At 40.4% G+C, this 19,113-nt stretch overlaps 1 protein-coding gene across 3 annotated transcripts in view; it reads left to right on the top strand.

Moving 5' to 3' along the window:
• Positions 1-19,113, top strand: part of VMP1 (vacuole membrane protein 1) — a 67,674-nt gene that overhangs the window by 31,043 nt on the left and 17,518 nt on the right. For all 3 annotated transcript variants that reach the window (XM_083806311.1, XM_083806312.1, XM_083806313.1), the window contains exons 7-9: positions 1,050-1,181; positions 14,802-14,882; positions 18,539-18,655. In XM_083806311.1, the coding sequence (XP_083662437.1) occupies positions 1,050-1,181; positions 14,802-14,882; positions 18,539-18,655 (330 nt within the window). The remainder of the gene's footprint in view (positions 1-1,049; positions 1,182-14,801; positions 14,883-18,538; positions 18,656-19,113) is intronic.

Raw genomic sequence — 19,113 nt, 5'->3', positions numbered from 1 at the left:
TCTGCATGCTGCTAAGTTTTAGCACTTTTCCAATGAGCTGCCCAACTATTGTGCTATTACCTGTCCTATATTTAAACTATTCTGAGTTTAATCCAAGTTCCTGTTTCATCAGCCTATGTTTATCCATATGTTCAATCTTAGTTGTCTCTTTCCTATTCTTTTTTTCTTTGGTTAATGATGCATTGACCCACAAGACTGAAATGAGTCATTTGATGTCCTGAGAAAACAAATATAATTCTCATGTGGTGAGAAAGGAGCCATGCTTTCATCTCCGCTTCTCTTGGCTTTCTTTATTCCATCTTAAGGAAAGAGGAAACTCGAGCTCAAGCTTTGCTTAACCTTATTTTCCTTGCTCGTAGCGGCAGTAAAACCCGAGCCTGTTTTCTAATAAACACTCGCACAAAGTCTCATGACTTTGTAAACTGCATGACGGCACAGGGGAGGAGTTCCCAGATTATTCCGAGGGCCGTGCAGGAGCAAGGGCTGTCACATGCCGGCAAATGTCTGGCATCGGCCAATGTGTCTGGCATCGTGCGGCGGGGTGAGATGGCAGCGCTGTGCTGAGTCAGGGACCGGGGCAGGCAGCAGGCTGCAGCCTGCCTGGCTCTGGCTCCGGCCGCAGCACAGTGACGGGGCTGCAGCCTCCCTGCTGCACGTCCCGGGCCGCCGAGCTGCGCTGCCGCTGGGCAGCACGCCACTTCGCGGGGCCCCAGGGATGCACAGATCTCGTAGTTTGACCTTGCAGGCCACAGCTTGGGAACTGCTGGCCTGCTGCGGTAGTCTGCCTTGAGAGAAGCTGCATTTCCCTAAGCTAGGGAAGGAGGAAAGTGGGGTCTCAAAGCAACGGCTTTGTATGTGAGATCAGGAGGAATCTGTCCTGGTGGATAAAAACAACCATCTCAAGGCAGCTGGTCTCCGCAGTTCTTCTGGAATAACACAGCACATATCTCTGGCTTCTAATCTTTTGAAATGTCTAAGGGCTTGTGTGTATCACATGTTTCCTATTTAAGAGCAAACAAAAAAATAAATCGGGATTATTCTTTTCCCAGGGTGCTGGCACAGCAATTGGAGAGCTACCTCCATATTTTATGGCGAGGGCGGCCCGACTCTCTGGTGCTGAACCTGATGATGAAGAGTACCAGGAATTTGAGGAGATGCTGGAACATGCAGAGACTGCACAAGTAAGAACAGTGCAAAACAACAGAATTAATAAAACACAGAACAACTAGATGGAGTAAATAACCATTCCAATTAAATGGGAATGGGCCAAAAATCCGTTGGTGCAAATTCGCAAGGGACTTCCCAGGGGTGGAAGAAGATTCTCTACCGGGTAGAGATACCTCTGGCAGCAGGAGGATGAGAACGGAGCTTGTTGAAGCACATACAGTAGTGCAGCCAAAGTATTTGCTACAAATACTGCTTTTATTTAGAGTTTCTAAAACAGCACAGTAAAGGTAGGGAGAAAGTAGGCTAACAGATCAGTGATAGAGGAGGTGCTATAACAACTACGATTGTGGAATAGCTGCATTTAAAACCTCCCTGGCCCAGATGATTTTCAGTCAGTTTATCCCCCCAGGATGATATTTGTCTGCCTTGCCACTAACAGCCTCAAGGGCCAGTGCATGACCCATTCGTCAGCCTAAGGGAGCATATTTTTACTGGTGTGAAAATGCAGCCAAACTGCTCTGAATCCCTTTTTGTTACTCTTGTAACTTATTTTCGTGATAGATTAAATACTGCTTGTGTTACAGCATAGTTTGCAACTGATGCTGTACGTGAGTCAGATGTTACAGGTGATAATTTTTCATTCAGGTAAGGAGTTTGCATCTTCTTCAGAAGCTATTAATAATGACTTAAAAGAAATATAATGTGTTTTTTTTTTTTTTCAAACTTCTTGCCACTGATTTTCTTTGCTGTATTATTCCTTCTTATCCAGATATTTTGTCTGTCAAAACCACTAGGTAGAAACAGGTCATGAGACTGTCATTATACAAACAGCAGAAGCTATTTACTACTCACAGTTGTCTTGGGTACTTCCTTGATACAAATAAATACTTCTTCCTGCTACCCCCATGCTCCCTCAAATCATGGATGAAGCTTTTGGAAATACCGAGTGCAATCTAGTAATACTAACAGGAATCCCTGTGTTTTATGAGAGCCTCCCTCTACTAAAAAGTTCGAAAGTTTTTTTTTTCTGCTATTATAAGTAGTAAACTCTTCTATTTCTTTAAAGATACAGTGGCAAAAAAAAAAATCTGCTTTGGTCTTTACCCTACTGTCAGTCTTTGCTTTGCAAAGTAATCCCTAGCTGCAAAAAAAAAAAAGTCAAACACATGGCTCGAGTGCTGAAATGCTATCTCTGTTTACTGAAACTCTCCCAGCAAATTATATGCATGTAAAGTTCTGAGAGCAGCCAGAGCTGCTTTCCAGAACGCACAGTAAGATTAAGATTCTTGGGCAGAAAAAGAAAATTTTTTGCTAGAGAGCATTTTGTCAGGACAGGCCAAAATATAGCTAGCTGCATTGACTGCCCTTAGTAAATAAATGGCATTGTGTAATGAGTTAAGGAAAATGATGGTGTTATTTACCAGTACTTTTGATTTTATTTTCTTGGCAATTGAATTTGGATCGAAACATGTTGTTTTGTGGATGAATAACCAGAAAAAAATTCTTCTAAAACTACACTTGTGGTTTCATTTCTATAAAATTCTCTTAACATGAGGCTTTGACAATCTGATTAAATTGTATTGCACTCATAAAACTGACAGTTCTGTTTTTTCCACTTGCTAATATGACTTCCTTTCTGCTTTTGGCTTAAATCCTGTTTTTGCTAGATGTCTGTGGGAGACAGGCCTGCCTTTTCCTATGACCTTGAGTAAATCCCAATTTTAAGCATAGTTTATCACTGTTTGTCCTGGAATTGCAACTTCATGAACTGTTATGAAGTCTACTTTTAAATTGCTTAATACCAGTCGTTATTACCTCCATCAGCTTCTCCCATTCCCCAAGTTTAAGCCTTATGCTTAGGAAAATGGGGGATGTGACAAGTGTCTCATGCCATGGAGACTACCGCAAATGTTTGACATCAAATGACAGAAGCCTTCTTTCAGTATAAAGGTCTCCTTTCATCCAGCCTTTTTTGAAAGGCATGAAATTGGGTGTGTTAGATTTTGAAGAATAGCTTCCCCTTCTACTTCTGCTGAGCTGCTCTATGCCTACAAGGCAAAGCCAAATGGCTTGACGTTTTTGCGTGCGTGTGTTTTGTTTAGAAAGCTTGTTGCTGCTGTTTCTCAAAAACAATGGTAATTTTGAGAAACAGATGAGAATCTTCCATGGTGAGAATAGACTATGAATTTAACATCCAGCCTGAATGATCTGTAAGGGGGGAATGCGCTTGCTAGCTTGGCAGTTCAAAAAACAATAGGAAAAAAAGGAACTTAAAAGGATTAAACGGTTTAAAGTTTTAATGCCCCATTCAAAATTGCACGGAGTAAAATATTATTTACTTTAAAGAGTCTATTGATGGATTTTGTGTCATAAATTGCACATCTAAGTGACCTGTCTCCTTGAGCGAGGTTTTGAGAAAACTCATTAGCCTCCAGATGATGTGTAAGTCTGCCTCGGACTTTCCATTAGCATACTTCAGAGAAAGCCCCTCATTTTAAAGGAACACTCACTTCTCCTTTCTGTGTGTCTCTGTGCATGCTGGCGAGCCCGTCCTGGTTACATAAAGTGAGCTCCGGAGCTTCTCTTGCCTCGTGGCTGCTCTTGTTAAAATCGGGTGACTGCCCTGGAGAAGGAGTGCGGTTTACAAGCAGGGCTCTTTTTTTTTTTTCTCCAAGCTCCACACAATGCAGAGCCCAGCATGCTATAGAAACAGAGCAACTTGGCCCGATTTGTTAACACTTAAGACAGTATTTAGGAATTATACATGTTTAAAATGGCGTTCAGTTGCTCTTAACTCTCTTCCAGTCAAACTCCAGAGCAATGGTGACTTGTATCAAAGCTGCCCTTGGAGCAGGAGGAGTATCTCCAGCGCAGCCGTTCAAACCAACCTCGCAATTAGGGGAAGTGAATCTGCTCCTTAGTGCTGGGGCAGCACATTGATAATAACACAGTGCTAGCACAGCTCTGCGCAGCTCCATGTCTCCACGCACACGTGCAGGGCTGTTGCTTTTTGACCGTTTAAGAGTTGCTGGTTGTGAAGTGCTCTCCTCTTTTCCCCGTCGTGCTGAAGCACTTAAAGCTGACGGAGGTTTCTGGTGAAAATGAAGCTTGATGCCAGCTTCCCTCGAGGTACTTAGCGGGAATGCGTAATGCATGCGCCCGTGCAGTGTCATGGTGCGCTTTGCTAAGAGGAGAAACATACCGATATCACTGCTGTATATCTAAGCCTTAATGACTGGAAGTGTTTGGATTCATTAAGTAGCATATTTTGAAGAACTAATGATTTGCACATTAGGCTTTGCTTCTGTGCAGTATTGCTGCAGCCAAATCCCCATGTAAAAATATTTTCTAGTTGCCTGTGTTACTATCAGTCGCTGCCGTTGTTTACTTCCCAAACTGCGTCCTGCCTTTGAAGGAATACAAACGTGAAAAAGGGTTAAATCCATAGAATTGCTGAGATGCAGCAGGGCTCGGTTGTAAATGATTGAGTGCCATCTGCACACTGAATGCCGGTTGTTGCTGGGACCTGTTTTTGACTCCACTGAACCTTTACTGGTTGTGGTTTGTCTGGCCATCACATGACTTCTCTGAAAATTCCCCCTCCCCTCCATTTCCAGTAAACTGTTTGAACAGGAGTGACTCAGACTGAAACCAGCTTCCCTGTAACCACAGGGCTTGTTAAAGAATTTGTCAACGTGGACTCAAGAGGGTTTGTATTAAACTAAGCTGCAACTGCTTCGGTTTGCATTGCGTCAGGAGTTCCACCGAACAACTTCCTGCTCCGAGAGTCGGCTTCTTGTCTGCAAGGAGTTAAACTGATGAACTTTGCGATAGTGACAGTTAGACACATGCTAAACCCATCTTTCCAGCATTTCTGAAAGGTCTTGTGCCTTGAGCTGGATTGCTTTTCCATGTCCTAATGCGGGGTTTCTCTTTGCAGAAGCAGAACAAAGTAGGCTACCACACCCAGCCATGGTTACTGGGAGAACCCAGCACTGTGTTCTGACACGACACTGTGACTTCACTGAAATGGAATGATTAGGTTCGTCTAATAAGCAAAATGTTACTTAATTAGCAGCGTAAAGTAAGATCGCCAAATTAAAAAATGGATCTCTCCCATGATTAAACTAACAATTAGTATCTGGTAAGTTGCTGCCTGAAAAGGATTCCCTGGCTGCTGGCTGGTTAAATCAAAAAGTTTTAAGGGTATTCTTTAGAAGAAAAAAGAAGTTATAGCAGACCACAAGCAGGCTTTTATAAAGTAGTTATGATAAAAATGGAAGTGGTAAAGTTGCATACAATAACTGGAAAACATCGACTTCTTTTTTTTCTTTCCCAGAAATAACTTGTTCAAACCCAACATCAAATTCCGTTCATAATTTTTCTTGCTCATTCTTCCAGTCACCCCCCTTTCCTCATCAGCTTCCTCTCTTTATTAATTGTGCCGTACAAGGAGGAGATTGGTGCTTGGTCTAGGCTGCCTGATGGGTGGCCACCAGGAGGCTTGTCTGCACACCGGGCGTTCCTGCCTTTCGCTGCGTGCTTTTGTTAATACACGTACGGGAGGTCTCTCCCCGCTTTTATCTTGGCCCATAATTAAATGTAAACTCAAAACTAATCAAAGCTTGAAGCTTCACTCCAGAAACTTTGTACAAATGCTATAGCTCGAGAGTGAGATAGCAGACTGGTAGTAGTAAGCTAATAGCAAAATGTGATGTTTTTCACGGAAAATATAATAGACTGTGAGTATAGCAAGCGTTGGCTTTATTTTAAATTGTTCACCAAAATCAGTGAGTTGAGATAACCTTTGGAACGGGTCAATGAAAGCTTTAAATAAGGGAACTGTTGTTACCAGGAACTTCCTCAGAAAAGGGGTAGCAAAGAGTTAAGATAGGCACAGGGTAGACAATAGGAGCTATGAGTAACAAATGTGTAAGCCACCTCCTTGCTGGATTTCTTTGGACACTGGCAAGAAAATAGGGCAGTCTTGTGCCTGCATTGTTCTATTCATTTGCACACCTGCTTACAGATAAGGAAAAAACAGCAAGGAGGGTTTGCTAATGGTAATCTAGAGATGATTTTTTTTTCCACGTTCTTCTCTGAGCTGTTCTTTGTGATACCTCCGTTAGCTAAAACTCATTTACAGGGCCCTCTGTCTCTTTAATATTTAGTGTGAAAGTACATAAATCAGTAACAGTCAAACCACTGAAGAAATCTGGATTACTTGGTAATATTTTCACTTGGTTTGAGGCTGTTAGAGGAGTTTCTACAGCAACAACTACCTCACTTTGCAGTAGAAATTAACATTTTAATAAAGATTATCACCAAGCTTATTGGAAGTCTTGCACGCTGCTTTTGTACTGCAGCTGTGGAGTGTGGAGAAGCACTCTGCCGTTGGGTTTGCACGTTCTGTTCCCCCTGGCTTGGCAATGGTTGATACAACTTTCTAAGGGAACAAACTGGTCCTGGACAGTTCTGTTTCACTCTTTCATAGTGCTATGGGCTTTTCTCGGCTTTGTGATCCGTACAGAAAAAGCAGCAGCTACTCAATAAACCCCTACAGCTTCAGTGAGGCTTTATGGGAGATTTGGATCTAAGGGGGGAAAAATAAAATTAGTTGTCTGTGTATTTTCTAGTTGGGGTGTTCCTGTCACATCTCTGCATAGGGCTCTTCTGAAACATTCAAGTTAGTCACAATTTCTATAATTTCATGGTTACATACATTTTTTTAAAACTATTTGGACAGATAGGCAGCTGTATTACAGTGCTGGAAAAGTAGCTCCTAGAACACAGTTGGCCTAGAAATATTTCAAAGAAGAAAGAAAAAATTTAAGATTGGGTTCTTAATTTTCTGATTTTCAATCAAACGTTGGGGTCAGATAAGCTGCTTCAAAAATATTTTTTCAGGGAGAGCCTTCAATAACTGATACAAATTAATTATGGTATCATAAGAAAACAGCAACTTTTTTTTTCCTGCTTCAGACACTGTTTAAATATCTGTGTTGTACAAGAGTCTGGTATGCAGACCACTTCTCTGAGCTGTCTGGGAACCTCAGCTACTTCCCAGGGCGAACGAGCGAGAGGTATGCTTAGCTCTGCACATCTGCTGAGTAGGAAGACTTGCAAGTGCAAAAGGATTTGTCAGCTGTGTATAGAAGTGCTTGCTTTTATTACACAAGTGGTTTTTTTTTTCTGTGCATGGGCTTGTTTCCTTGATTTATTTCTAAATTCCTTATGGGGGAAGAGTATAGGTTTTTTTAGTGACTTGAGTGACTTCAGCTTTGCTTTGTAAGGGATTGGAAAGGTCGATCTGCTTGTCTGGTTATCAAAAGTTGCTTCCTTTCTTGATGACGATGGCTGAAGTAAAGTAACTTGCTTAATTCTAGCCATCTTGTATCCTTTTTTGCAAAGCCTGAATCTTAAACCCCCCCAAAAATAGGATTTTATAACTTAAATAAAAAAAAATTGACAACATCCTAGCATGGTGCTGTACACATCATGGCACTGTAACTAGCTCAGCAGACCTGTGGCCACAACAGCTAATTGCAGTTGCAGCCTTGAGATAAATGAGCGCTCACTGTGCAGCTGCAGTGGTATTTTAGGCAGCCAGTACGTTGGTGGAGGCACTGCCAGCACACACTTTCAACTGTAGAAGCAAAGGCTGCAGAGGTCAACGTGTGATGTGTGGGAACCGGAGCGATAGGATGTTCTTCTGCTTCATTCTTCTCTCTGGAGGTGGCTGCTCCTATCTCGTTCTGGAATCACGGAAGAATTCATCCTGAAAGGGACCTTAGGCAGTCTTAGTCCAAATTTTGCTCCGAGCAGGGTCAGCTATGAGATAAGGTCAGGTTCCTCGGGCATTATCAAGTCTGGTCTTGAAAACCTCCACGGCTGGAGATGGCACAACCTGTCCGGGTGTTCTGTTCTAAAGCTGGACTGTCCTAATGGCTTTGCCACCTCCCTGACATGCTAAACTGACAACTGGCTTCCATAAAAAGGGTTCCAGGATCTACTTGCTGCTGTATCTCCTACAAGATGCCAATAGAAAGTAGCTCTTCAGCATAAAAAGGAAGAACAGATTTTTTATTTCATGCTTTCATGGACCACTACAAAACTGAAGTGTCACAGGGGACGTGTAGCTTCATGCTACTGCACAGACCTGGCATGAGGATTGGAGCGGAGAGGTGGCAGTGGATGTGGTAAAAGGCTACTGCTCTATAGGACACATATGATAAGACAAATGTCATTCTTCCTCTTCCTTCAAACTGCCACTGATGGCAGCGTCACCCTCTTAACATCCAAACATCCTCAAGAATTTGAATACAAACAGATGTGGAAGTAGATCTGTGTATTTCCTTCAACAGTGTGTATTCAGTGTCCTTGTCCTAGGAAAGGCTAGTAGAGGAATTCACCTGTGTGTTTGTTTCCCTTGGGATTTGTATATAGTACCTACTCATCCTTGCATACAATTATTCTGAATAATGCTTTGAAATCTCATTAACTTTAAGTCATTAAAGTGCCTATATCAAAGATTTGAAGAAGTTTTTTAGATACTGCTCTCTTTGTCTTTCCATAGTGCTTCAGTAAAGCCTGCAAAGTCAAGGTCCCTGTTTCATTGCTGTTCATCCTATTTCATATTGTACTTTCTAAAACTGTTTTCATCTTCAACTTGGACATGTGTTTCTCTTGTAACTTACCCATATCATTACACTATTCCTTGTCCAGAATTCAGTGTCTCAGAAAAAAAGTCTTCTTGTGAAGTACAGTTTATTTTTATTTATTTTCTCAAGCTTAGAATTTGAGCCCTTCCTCCTACCATGGGATGTCTGTCCTGTGCCTGCCATATATAAATACCTTTTATCAAACTTCAGTGCTTGCTCTGCCACCTTCCCTTTGCTGCTTTCAATAATTCTTGAAAACTTTTTTTAACTTTGTGTTTTGGCAGCTCATTTTCCAATGTATAGGGCCTTTCTTCCCCAGAGTTTCTAGTGATAATTAAGTTTAAACCTTACCTCTCACACCCTCTTCTCTCCAGGTATCAAGATGGAAATAGCCCCTTTTCAGTTTGCCCCTTACTTGCATTAACCTGGACGTATTTTTGAGGAAAGCTAGAGCGGAGGTTCAGGACCGCAGCCCTTCCCAGACACGTTCAGATGTTGAGAGTCACTGCAGCTGAGGGAGCGGGAGATCAGTACCGCTGTGCACCGCTGTCAGAATATTCCTCTTGGCAGCTTACTGGAGCCTTACTCAGATCTGTCACCTTTGATGTCTTGCAGGAGACGTATGGAATGGTTTCTTTGGTCACTGAGTAATGAGCTATTTGCAGCGGTAGGCACTGGCTATCAACTGTATCTTGGTCTCTGTTCCCTTCGTCTTAACTCCAGGTTACTGTGTTGATCATTAAACATAGCTGCTGAGCTGCTGCTTTCTTAGCAGGGATGTGTGGTGTAACCTCTCAGCCCATAGGTAGCTATCTGCCTTCTTTAAAACTGCTCTTCTGCAGTTAATATGTTATTTCAATGAGTTAATAACTCTTCCCAGTCCTCTGAAATTCTAGAATTCATTCCCTAACCACAAATGGTCATTCTCCCATAAGTTGTGTTTGATTCCATTGTGTTGTAATAGAAAGCCAGAAGAAACAAAATATTGTGCAGCTCATTTTTAACATAACTCGGATTTTTACATAAAAAGGAGCACTGTCTTTGTAGGCAGCTTTTTAAATGTTAAGGAATTTATAATTTTAATAATCTGAGACGGTAGCTGCACATGTTGTCTTCAATCTTTGGAGAAAAATGTTCTCCTCTGAAGATTATTCGTATAATTAAACTTCATTTCTGCTAAGAAAAATACTGTATCCATAATATGTATTAGGCTCAAATGCTGGGGGATTGTCCACTTCTTCCTCACGTGCAAGTTGAGCCTTCGCATCAGGGGAGTCTGCTGGCACCAGGATAAATGCCTTTCTCTGCAGCAGCTTTGCTGTTCTCATTGTTTGTGGTGGACCTGTTCCATCAAGGTGCAACACATTCACTTCAGATCCCCCTTTCTCTGTCTTGGTATTGTTTTGATGTTAATTCATGATCTTATTTTTTTGTTAGACTAGCAAATCCTGCATAACCCATCTCAAGCCTTCCAGAAATCTATTTTGGACTTCTTAAGGCTGCCACTTAAGGCAAGGTATTTAATATCCTACTTCAGCAATTGCATTCACACTGGCATCGCTGATTTTCCCCAATCCTGTGTTAAGGCACTGCTCTTACCAGCAGAGAATACATGGGCTGTGAAATTGTGATTGATTTTAGTGTCATTCTTAAAATACTATTTCCCCATCCTTACTGGCCTCCTTCTTACTGGTGTATCGGTGGATATAGCATGATTATAGAGATATCTGTAAAGTATTTAATATATTTATAGCAGAAAAAAATTGATAGTGAAATGTTCTTCTGGACCTCAAATCAAACTCCTGATTGCCTCTTTCAGAGGCTGACAGCTGTTGTCAAGGAAGGTTGGTTGGACTCTCAGCTTTCGTGGTACTCCTAACAACTGATTGCAACTTCGTGTTAGAAAATAAGCTGTTATATTGCGTAATCGTTCTAGGCCCCTCTGCACAGTCTTTCAAGGGAGTAACTTCTGTGAACAGTAAATTGTGACCATTCTGTGTTCTGATCCTCTATCAGTGTTATAAAAGGAAACGAATCAAAATTATGTTTTTCTGCTAGAGCTTGTTAACTAAATCCAGTGAAACAGTCATCACTGAAATACAGAAAAGCTTGTGCATTTTATTTTACCGTGAAGGCAGAAAGAAGAAATAGAGATTTAAATTATAAATGGAAGCAAGATAAAATAGAAGAATGGGGTGAAGCCTTGTAGCTAAAACGAGTGTCCATTCACTCTTTCCAGAAGCAGGACTGTTTTATGGGGGTAAGCGGTCCATACTCGAGGACTATGGCTCTACTCGAAGCTGTATCACAATGCATATTTAAAGGAGGAACATTGTGGTAAGCTTTACTTAGCAGCAAAACATGTAATTTCTCTTTACTTGATCCCTTTAGGTTTGGAGGTTTAGGAGAGGTTTTTTGCTTCTCTAACACAGTAATGAAATGTTGTTATCAATAAAATGTGCCATTTTACTAAAGGCAGATATGAAGCAAGCTTCCTCAAGCCGCCAGCTGAGACTTGTGAATCAGTATTTCAGCACTGACCTTTTTATGCCTCTTATTTCCATTCCAGTTCTTGAGATCTGATGATTAACCCAATGAAGTAATGTTTAATCATTTAACCTTCCTTTGCCTGTATTGCAGCAGTCACAGGAAATCTATTTCCAAACCAAAAAAAAAGAACAAATCATCTTTGAAAGGAACATAGTGAGCAAAAGTATCCTGAAATGTTGTAGCGAATGAATCATATTAGCTGAGAGTCGAGTCCAGTCTAGATACTTTAATTTTGGGGGAATATGTTTTGCCTGTAAGTAGATGAACTTTTATGTCTTTTAAATTTTTTTTTTTAAAGCAGTAAGTTATGAAAGTTGTTTTGCTTTAATTTCTAAAAAATTAGAGAAAATATTATTCCCTATGCAGGATTTAAAACAGAAAAAAAATATATTGTGAAATAGGTAAAAGTTATGAAACTGATGATTGTATTCTCTGAGAAATGAAACTTTTAAGGGTTTTTATTATTGCAGATGTTGCAAAGATTTGACAAATGAAATTTAAGGAAGCAACCAAACAGAACTATTTCTTAACTCGTTTACATTAAAGTAAGGGTAGAGACTACAAATATATATATGTCTGTTGTAACCCTGCTGTGTATATTGCCATGCAAATTATTTGTATCTGTGATTACATTAGATCATGGGAAATAAAAAAAAAAATCCTAAAGTTATCTCTTTTGGCTTATTTGGAAAGTTTGAAAAAGGAAGACAAATTTGAAGTTCCTCACTGAAATTTTAAGTGCAGTAGCTGTGCTTTCTGTGGAGTACTTCGTAATAGATAGTGAATGCAAAAAAAAAAAATCCTTGAAGAAATAATCTGGGTTAAAAACTTAAAAAAGAAAATTTAATTCATAAGCTGAGAAAAATGTCTGCAATGTTTTTTGAGACAAATTTGTTAGGCTTTTTTCAACACTTCCATTATTGGTTTCAAAGCAGAAAATGTTTTGCTGGAGATAAAAATTTTAAGGCAGCCTTGATTTTGCACTAGTCTAGAAATCTCGTGAGGGAAGCTGTTTATTTTTAAGAAATGTGGTGAAAAATGTGTTGTGCTTATGCTAGGTTAATACAATCTATATATAATTGTAATAATAAATAGTTTATTAAACCATCTGCACTGCCAGTGTTAACTTGTGAGAGAGCTTCTTTCCAGTTCCAGCCTGTGAGCATTAATACAACAGTGTCCTAGCAATATAGTCCTTAGGATAATGGGTAAATATGTTAAAATTAGACCAGAAACTACTTCCTTGAAGTATATCATGGATGTATCTGAATAATTGGATTGTATTGTTTTAAATGTACTTTATTAGAAGATTTGTAGAGCTGTGAAAATTTTTAGATGGGCTTATAGAAGTGCAAATGTTGTTCTAATCCCATGAGCATTGTGAAATGGTGAAAAAAGAGGAACTGAAACTCTCATGGTCACATTCAGCCCTGTTAGTACGGGGGAGACATCTTATGAAATCCCTGCAGAGATGGCACTGCGTTTTCAGTTCATCTTTGCAAAGAAAAAAATCTGCCATTGAAAGGACAGTGGTACTGAAAAAGTATACTGAAGCATAACGTTTTAAACTAAATAGCAGAGAAACTGAAAAAGTATTTCTGCTTTTGCACTTGCTTAGGAGTTAGAATCCCTGTTACCCCCTTCGTGTGCCACATTTAATTGCCTTTATTGAGAGCTCTGTGATCACACTCCAGAAGCTCGCATCCTTTTCAGTTCGTGTCCTAAATCCTCAGTGGGACTGAACGTGTGTATTGCTGCTGACCTGTATCTGTGCTTGTATATTAGCTTGTTGTGGTTTTATTTACTAACTTGAACATAATGATGAGGGAATTTTAGTTTGCGAAGGAACTGCCCTTGATGTTGCAAGATCTTTGGATGTAGTTCACTGCTAAGCTATCACTTTTTGTTACAAATGACGATTTTTGCAAAAATGCACTCTTAACTGAAAAGCATTAAAAATGTACTTTCTGTCTCAGGCAGGCATCCCCTAGACCTGTTTGTACTAACATAAGCTCAAGAGGTTGGTATCAGCCCCCCCAGGAGCAGGTTTTGGTTATTCATGCATACTGCACGTATCCTGGAAGTTAAACAGAATAATATCAGGAACTGCTTTTTGACACAGTGTAAATATTTCATTGCGTTCCATTTTGCAATAAGACATTCATGAGTTGGATCATGTAATCCCGAGTTGTTATTCCTGGTTGAAGATAACAAATTTGCCCCTTGGAGGATATTCCAACAGCTTTTTGTATTCTCCTGAAGTTAAAATGTCCCAATGTAAGATGTAGGAAGTCTCATTTATTTGGCTTTTCTCTTTAAGTTGCAGTATTTTTTTTTTTGGTTCAAATATGAGCTATAAATAATATAATTCTTCTGATATTAATAATAATTGTTTTTAATTAAAGAATTTAACTATTTTTAAAGCTTTGAAATGGTGAACTCTTACCACTTGAAAAGAGTGTAAAATCATAGCAAATGGCCTTATCACAGATTTTTTAAATCTTGCGTAAAAGTTATGTCAGTTCTGTAGATTAGAATTTAATAAGAATGTGAAGTAATTGTAATTTACTTGCACTGGTATGGAGTAGTGATGGTTTCAAAAGAATTGTAACAAAGTTAAAATTGCATAAGTTGAATTCTTCTGGATTATCTTGTAGTTATCTTGCATTAATTACTGATTAATGTTATTTCCTTGTTAAATTTATCTTAACAGTTTTGTACAAAATGCAAATCATTGAATATTGTTCCTGGAAAATCAGGTTTTCATTACATATTAGTAGATTTTTGATCATTTTTAATAATTGCTTTTTAAAGCTTCATAAAGAATAGCTCGAATGTTATATGATCAGCCACCTTTGTTTCTTTTCAGGTAGTCTAGGTTTAACTCTACAGATTTAATGAACTTTACAGACCTGTTTTAGAGAGAACCTAGAATTAGCTATTCTGAAAAAGAACCTGGGTTTGCAAACAGCTAATGGGATATTGTATTCTGTCTTTGTGTTTTGAGAAAGTACCTTTGTATCATTGTAGATGGTATTGAAGGAATTAATTCCTTCTCCTTGTTTAAGGAATAAGGTAATAGTGGCATTGGTAATTCAGAGAGATGTGGAAAGAAGTACTAGAAACCTGTTTCCATAGTAAAATGAACTTAGTGCCACTTGCAGAGTTTTGAAGAACCAAATCTGTAAGGAAAGCTAAAAACTCGATACGTGTGGGTGGTCAGATTTTCACACCAAGCATCGTCAATTTCTCTTTCTTCCCTCTAAGCCCAGAACCTCAAATTGACTTTGTTGTTGTTGCAAAAATTTGTCCAACTGCAAATCAGAAAATCCCAAAGCACGGAGGATGTTGCAAGGACATACTCTCTGAGGTGTGTTCATTTGGGGTTTTGCCTCATTAATGACTTTGTTTTCTGGTTGGCAGGATTTTGCTTCCCGGGCTAAACTGGCTGTCCAGAACCTGGTGCAGAAAGTTGGGTTCTTCGGCATTTTGGCCTGCGCTTCAGTAAGTTCATCTCACTAACGGGGGGGTTTGTAATCACAGATTGTACTGCAGCAAAGTTAATGCTGTGAACTAGGGGTTGGTTTCTTTGAGTCCGTATGAATCTTCACATCTTGTTTGTTTTTTCTGTGATGCTTAGGGATGTGGGGTGGTTGTGGTACTGGCAAGTACAATAGCACGGAGAAACTCCATTCCTAGATTAGTACCAAACCTAGGGAATTCTGCATAAATGCACAGCTAACAGTTGTTATCCCTTCCATCAGCTTTACTAGTGGGCTTCCTGACACTTATTCTCCTTGAAAAATAGTGACTTTAGAATAGTACTACTCACACTACTGTGCAAGGAAGGATCCCTTGAGTTCTTGGGTGGCTTTTTTTTTTGAAAGATAGAAGCATTAGAAACTCCTTCAGTTTTAGGAATTGCTCTGTTTCAGACAAGGTATGCTCCTGGCGTTAGTTTGAGGCCATGTCTTCTCTAGCAGAGGCAGATGCTCACTGCTCTGTTAGTGGGTGTTTGGCAGATCAGATTGTATGCCCTAGCTCCCCTGACAGCTATCCTCTTGTGACTTTCCCAGCCCAGATTATTACCTGGCAGGGTACAGCAAGAGCTAGGTTGTTAACTTCTAGACTCTGCTGGAGCTGTATTATTTCTTCAGATGTGTGTACCCTGTATCTTGTAGTGCTTGACATGTTCTGATTCAAAGATATACACGAATTGAAGAGTGAAAAACTACCTGTACAGAGCCTGACCAGGATATTCATCCCTAATAGTTCTACGTCTGCTCAGGAGGTGATGTTGGGTTACTAGGAACCAGGGAGAGCAGAATGCAGAAGAGCATTTTAGTCGTGGCTATCTGAACTGCAGGCTACTCGTAGGCTTTTGTTTTCTAAGACAGATGTGACGTGAGCATCTCCACTGATGCTATTTTAGTGTTTTAAGTAGGTTAGTACTGTTCTTTTGGAGTATGAAAATACCAAACTGTTTGAGGTTTAAACCTCTCCCTGGAAGCTTGATGAAAACCGGTAGGAATGATGTGCCTTGCTCTTCCCTCCCACACACAAATGCACAGAGATGTGATGACAGCAAAGGGGGGGGATTGCAGGTCCTCTATGATCCCATTCTTCTGGAATAACCACAACCATTAGCCAGCTGCTCAGCTGATGAGGTATTAATTCCACACTTGTCTAGAGTCCTTCTTAGTTTCCTAAATTGTAGAGATTACAATGTTAACTATTTGCTCAAATGCAAGTAACCTGTGTTAGCTGGAAAGAATTAAGCTGATTGCAGTTGCTGGCACACAACCTCTGTTTACGAATCTTCTGAACTGTCTTATTGTTTGGAGTGGGGACGTAGGTTACAAGCTGTTCTTTAAATCTTCCCGTCCAGTAAGCTCTGAGACTGCTCCTTCGCTGGCTCTGACTCATTGTTCTCTAGTCACCATCTTGTGAGACGTCGCCCGCAGCGCGGGCTGTTTGGTCTGTTGTGTAATGAGAACAGCTTCGGGACGGCAGGGATGAGTTACTGGAGTAGCTGGACACGGTGAAATGTGGGCTAGTAGGGAACGTGAGAAAGGAGTTGTTAGACGTGAGAGGTGATGTGTAAGCTCTTCCTAGTTCCTGCTTAGTAATATATAAGCATTTGCTTGACTTCTTCCCGACTTGGTGCCCTGTTCTTCAGTGAGCTCTGAGCTCCAGCTTCCTGTTGCTTACGCAGGTTGCCGTGGGTCGGGAGGGATGGGGAATCACCGATCCACCGCAGCGCACCTGAGGATTTGTAAATGTGGTTACAGAATAAATGCAGAGTAGCAGCAAAAAGGGTGAGGTAGTGTGGGAGAGGCACTGAAACAAGCACAGGGATTCAAAGGTGTCCCTTTTTGTTACACCTGTAGAGGAGGAAGGCACCCCACATGTGTGCTGCTTGCCTTTGTGTGTTTCCCCACCAGCTTCTGGACTTTTCCAGGGCTCTTCTTGCTCATTGCTGCTTCTCCTTGTGCTAGAAGGTGTCTCCTTTCCCGCCCCCATTATCGTTGCCCTCTTACTTCTAGCTAAGATACTGCTTAAAATCCAGAAGTATTTCTGTGACTAGCCAAAGGGAAGAGAACTTGCTTGTGAAGGGGCAATGTAATGGCTGTCCTAGCAGCATGGTACTGTCTGTCAAGTGATGGCTTCTAAATGCAACGTGAAAACTCAGATTGAACTTAAAACTTTGTGAATCTATCCAGTGAAATCACCTGAATGTAGTGTTTAGTGGCAATAAGAAAACTGTATTACTGTCTTCAGCCTAATTCCTGTGTAAAGGCAGCCGTGGGGAAGGAGCAGAGGGAGGAAGAGATCCTTGCTGTGATTTGGGAGACTTTGCCCTCCTGTCTCTGGGCATTTCTGGCAGCTCTCAGTGCTGCACATGTGTGGTGTTCTTGTTTTTTTTAAGCAAACAAAGAGAAAAGCTCACTGACCTGCTGATACACCCTAATGTGGACTTGTTAAGTAATTTTTTACTGTGCTATGTTTAACGTGTTGGTGATATCCACAGTTACCTGTACTAAAGCACGCTGCTCCCTCTGTGGTGAGAGTAATGCAGTAATAAAATGTGCTGTGAAAAAAAAAAAAAGCTAAACCAACCAACAAAGAACTTACTGGAGACCTAGACCAGACTTGGCTCAAAAGAGCAAAATTATCTGGCTCTGGCATAAGTAAATAATTTACCTATGCCGAAGACAGCTGTCAGAGGTACAGGATCACTTTAGCTGCAGCGGGACATGGTTAGAGACCGTTTCGGGGCATGGTTAGAGACCGTTTCAGATTTCTTCCTATGCAGGTGGTGTTGTGGGTGCTCATAAATTTGAATTGCTAGTCTATAACAGCTAAGTATAACCCTCGTAAGCTTTCTCGCAGATTTCAGATTTCCATTCAGTCGGTCAAAGTTATTATTTTTTAATAGGCTTAAATATCTACCCTCCCTGTTTGTTTGTGTAACAAACCAACACAAGTGCTGCAGGATATTAGCGTGATGCACTGCTACTGTAAACACACGGGGTGTGTTTCCTTTATTCAGACTGTGGGCCCTTGTACTGGGTGTGAAAGGTTAGGATTTGGATACTTTCTTGGTTTAACTTCAAAAATATTTTACAGATAGTATCACAATACCAAATGTCAAGCCAAGGATTTAACAATAAAAAAAAAAAACTTCTAATTTTAAATGAAATGCATATGCTTAATAAAATTTAATCAGTGCTTTTAAACTGGATACATATGACTATAAATGCCAGCTTTTAATGTACTTTCTCAGATGGAAATCACTGGAGATAATTTTGAACACTGGCTTCCAGGAGTGATGGGCTTGTCAGTGAGAAAAATTGATAAATCACTCAAAATGGCTTTACTGTGGTTTCTGTGCATTTCACATGGAAAACTTTGCTAGCTCTTTTAAAGTCAAGGGGTAAGGATGGACTGTCAGTGGAATTGTCTGGGACATTGTCTCGTTAAGTCTCTGAGACTTAAGTTATATGGTGTAACTTTAATACTCTCGTAAGTATTAAAACACAAGAGTTTTGGATTAAGTTGAAGGAGGGGAAAATGTACATTTTTCAAAGTCTGTAGTATTCCTGTTCTTCTAAGTTAAATACTGCAATTCATGGGCTTTTTTCCCTTGCACTTTACAGATTCCAAACCCTCTGTTTGACCTGGCCGGGATAACATGTGGACACTTTCTGGTTCCGTTCTGGACCTTTTTTGGTGCCACCCTGATTGGGAAAGCAGTAATTAAAATGCACATCCAGGCAAGTAGATGCTACAGCTCCCTTAGGGCTCTGGGCTGAAGACTTTTCTTCTCTTTTCTTTTTTTTTTTTTTTGCCTGTTACACTGTGTTACTTCATAATGAATTCTGGAGTCTCCTTTCCTGACCTGAAGTAATGGAAATTAATTTGGTGCGGAGGATTTACAATAAAGGATCTGCTAGGCTCCTTCACTCAAAACTGAGGCAACTGAATAATTTATAGCTACAAACTAATGAGCTCGCTGCCTACACCACTCAGGAAATTGGTGGTTAGCCAAGTTATTTACCTACGGTTTTTACCAGACTGAAAGGACTTCGTACTCATAATGAACTTGCCTTTTTGGTAACAAATACTCGTTTCAAAGAGCACTGCAACTAGCCTTTACCAGTTAAGCGGCACTTTTAAATGCTCCCTCAGCTGAATGTATAGAGAGCCGTGCTCCTTCCAGGCCCTGCTCCCT

This window comes from Anser anser (assembly GCF_964211835.1).
Source record: "Anser anser genome assembly, chromosome: 20".
In the NCBI taxonomy this organism is placed as follows: Eukaryota; Metazoa; Chordata; class Aves; order Anseriformes; family Anatidae; genus Anser; species Anser anser.
The sequence above is the reverse complement of the archived record's forward strand: the minus strand, read 5'-3'. Positions and strand labels throughout refer to the sequence as shown.